General features: G+C 39.1%; 1 protein-coding gene across 1 annotated transcript; it reads left to right on the top strand.

Moving 5' to 3' along the window:
• The first annotated feature begins 405 nt into the window (after window positions 1–405).
• LOC149153756 ((R)-mandelonitrile lyase-like) lies at window positions 406–2,986 on the top strand. Its single transcript, XM_089440370.1, has 4 exons — window positions 406–607; window positions 713–1,366; window positions 1,634–2,468; window positions 2,597–2,986. Exons 1-4 carry the CDS (start codon window positions 499–501, stop codon window positions 2,634–2,636), a joined length of 1,638 nt encoding a protein of 545 aa, XP_089296496.1. The 5' UTR covers window positions 406–498; the 3' UTR covers window positions 2,637–2,986.
• The last annotated feature ends 444 nt before the right edge of the window (window positions 2,987–3,430 follow it).

The following is a 3,430-nucleotide window of genomic DNA, read 5'->3' as shown; positions in this document are numbered from 1 at the left end:
GGGGTGGCGGGGTGTTTTTTTTCCCGTGAACGTGTGGAAAATTGTTTTGCCAAGATTGAATTGAATTACCACTAAAACGGAGAGAACATAACAATGCTAAGGTGAATTATCAACGCAAAGGCAGAGAAAGTAGCAAACTGTAAATGAATTACTGTTCCGTAGACTACTTTTTTTTTTTTGTTCCAAAGTATATAGTTGCGAAAAATGGAACGATTGAAATGAAAATGGCAAGATTGGGTAAATGTCAGAGACATATATCCACACGTGCACTAATAGTTACCGTTTTGATTTCATGGACTGTGTGGATTGATTTCTATGTGCTGGATTTGATTCATCTCTAGATCAATACTTCGGCTCAGCCGTTAGCGTGTGATAATTATTTTCTAGATATATGCATGGACAATCCAAAAGCAAGCGCTTATAAATAGCTTCAGAAACACACCGAAATCCAACCACATCTCCAGAAAGGGTGAACGAGTTGAATCCCTGGTAAGAAAAATGACGATGATAAGGGTTGTAAATATTCGCGCATGGCTTTTGCTTCTGCTCGTCATGCTAATGATGTTGAGCAGCTTATCCTCTTCTCAGGCAGCGACAACACCCTCGGGTATGAACATGGGATGATATTGGATTACGTGTCTTTATATAGTTGATGTTATGATATGATAGAATTAATGGTTTCTTGTTTGTTTTGTTTTGTTGGGCTTTGCAGGTTTTCCGTTTGCGTTTATGACTATAGATGCGGAGAAAGCAGCTGCAAGGAAATATGATTACATTGTAGTTGGAGGAGGAACGGCCGGCTGCCCGTTGGCCGCAACGCTGTCTACCAAGTATTCAGTTTTGGTAGTGGAGAGGGGAGGATCTCCTTATGGAGTTCCCGAGATTGAGAACGCCGATGCTTTTGGGAAGCCATTGGATGAGACCGACAATTACACTTCCATAGCGCAGACGTTTATTTCAGAGGACGGAGTGAGTAATGTGAGAGCGAGAGTTCTGGGCGGCGGAACTGCTATCAATGCGGGCTTCTACAGTAGGGCGGGCTCCGAATATGTTCGTAATGTGGGATGGGACGAGGGACTTGTAGAGGAGTCGTATGAATGGGTGGAGAAGCAGAATGCCTTCAAACCGTATCAACTGTCGCCTTGGTCGTTGGCTATCAGAGATGGCCTCCTGGAAGCAGGGGTTCTTCCATACAATGGATATACGTTGGATCATTTGGATGGAACCAAGATCAGCGCCTCCACCTTTGACAGCAAAGGAAAGAGACACACAGCAGCAGATCTTCTCAGGTCAGCCAATCCCGACAATATCGTGGTCCTTCTCAATGCTACCGTCAGCAGGATTCTGTTCAATTCTCCGGCAGAAGGTATAAATTCATTTAAACACAGGAAATTGTTTCTACGTTTTATATTTCTCATTTAAACACAGGAAATTGTTTGTACGTTTTATATTTCTCATTTAAACACAGGAAATTGGTTTTCCGTTTTATATTTATCCAACGCGGAACTGACGTTTCACAACGTTCCTTCCTAACATATTTACGTCATTTTCAATTTATTTATAATCGATATTGGAATAATAGTTTTATATCCACATCTATAAATATAGATTGAGAATGAATTGGATCATGCAGAAGCGAAGGATAGCTCCTCTCGGAAGCCGAGAGCCAGTGGAGTTGAATTCATGGACCGCCATGGCCGGTCTTATCAAGCTTTGCTCAATGAAACGTCAAGCTCCAGCGAGGTAATCCTTACTGCAGGAGCCTTAGGCAGCCCCCAGCTGCTCCTCTTGAGCGGAATTGGCCCATCCGAACATCTAAAAGAATTCAATATTCCTCTAGTTCTAGATGCGCCCATGGTAGGCCAAAGGGTTCAGGACAACCCGCGTGCATCCGTAAACTGGCTATCTCACCAATTCTACACCATACAAGCAGTGGGTATCCTTAAAGCCTCTCAAAATTACATCGAGTCCTTGAGCACCTTCGTCAATGGCACCCTATCCTTCAACAAAAACAACGTTTATAGAGAAGTCATTTTTGAGAAGCTGGCTTTTCCCTTATCCAGAGGACAGCTTCGGCTACGTAGCACGGATCCTCGAGACAATCCGTCTGTTCGATACAACTACTATTCTGACCCTCTGGACCTCCAGAGATGCATGCAGGGCGTGAGGGTCATAGACAAACTCCTCAACTCACCGTCTCTGCATAGATTTAATGCTAATTCCACTCATGACTTCAACTTCACTGGGCAGCCGTTACCAAAAAACATGTCGGATGATGCAGCCGTGGCGCAGATCTGCCGCGATACGTTGAACACAATCTGGCATTTTCATGGAGGATGTGAAGTTGGCTATGTGGTTAACCAGAAATATCAGGTCAACGGAGTTGAGGGGCTCAGGATTGTGGATGCCTCAACATTCACAAACGGTCCTGGAACCAACCCACAAGCCACCACTATGATGCTTGGCAGGTAATAACAATAATATTCCTAATATTTCAGTTGGGTTTCTATTGCTCTTTTGTACCTATGGCATGTACCTATGGCATGTATAAATGAATGGGCAACCTAAATTTTGTGATTGTTGTGCGTGCATGCAGGTACGTAGGACTGAAGATTCTTCAAGGCTGGACTGAATGAAACACAAACAAATGTTGGTGTTGGTATCCCTTTTATTGTTTCGGTTCGGTTAATAAAGAGGCTCCAGAGTCGTCCCCCGTCTCGCTTCACCTAAAGCAACAGCTGGTGATTTCATTATTTTTTAATAAGGATTCTCCACATATCCTCAGTTGTTAGTTAGGGTATTAAATTCATTTTATTACAGTCGATGTATTATTCTCAATTGAGATCACAAAACATAAGGCTCAGGACAGGGCTCTCTTAGAATTATGTGCTTGTGAGAGCCCATAATTGTAAATGCTAGTTTTCTGGATTTCTTATATGTTATAAATCATTTTTCATATAAATTATAATTATTTTTAAATACATAATTTATGTTGCTCTTTTGAAATTATGGGGTTGTGAGAGCTAAATCATTATGAATGTTATTGTTTTTATTTTAGGCTAAATTGATTTTTATATAAAATATAATCATTTTTAAATTTCTAATTTATGTGTTTTATATAAAATATAATGATCTTTAAATATAAATTTTATATTTTGTTACGTATTTAATGATTTTAATAAACAATAATTTAATTTAGCTAACTAATTCCTTTTTTATTGGTCTTATTTTAAAAATTTGAATCCTAAAACTTATTATTTACATAATACTTTATATTACAGCAATCCCCTCATTCACAAGACACTAATTCAAAAAAACAATATTATTGTTAATTACTATTTCCAAAATATTAATACATAATAATAATTATATTTATATACTCAAAATAATTATGAATAATAGATATATGTGATTCTTAAAAAATAAATAA

The sequence above is a fragment of the Pinus tabuliformis genome, chromosome 9, assembly GCF_031772625.1.
Source record: "Pinus tabuliformis cultivar Carrire ecotype Pingquan chromosome 9, CPIR1, whole genome shotgun sequence".
In the NCBI taxonomy this organism is placed as follows: Eukaryota; Viridiplantae; Streptophyta; class Pinopsida; order Pinales; family Pinaceae; genus Pinus; species Pinus tabuliformis.
This window is presented reverse-complemented; position numbering and strand designations above follow the sequence as displayed.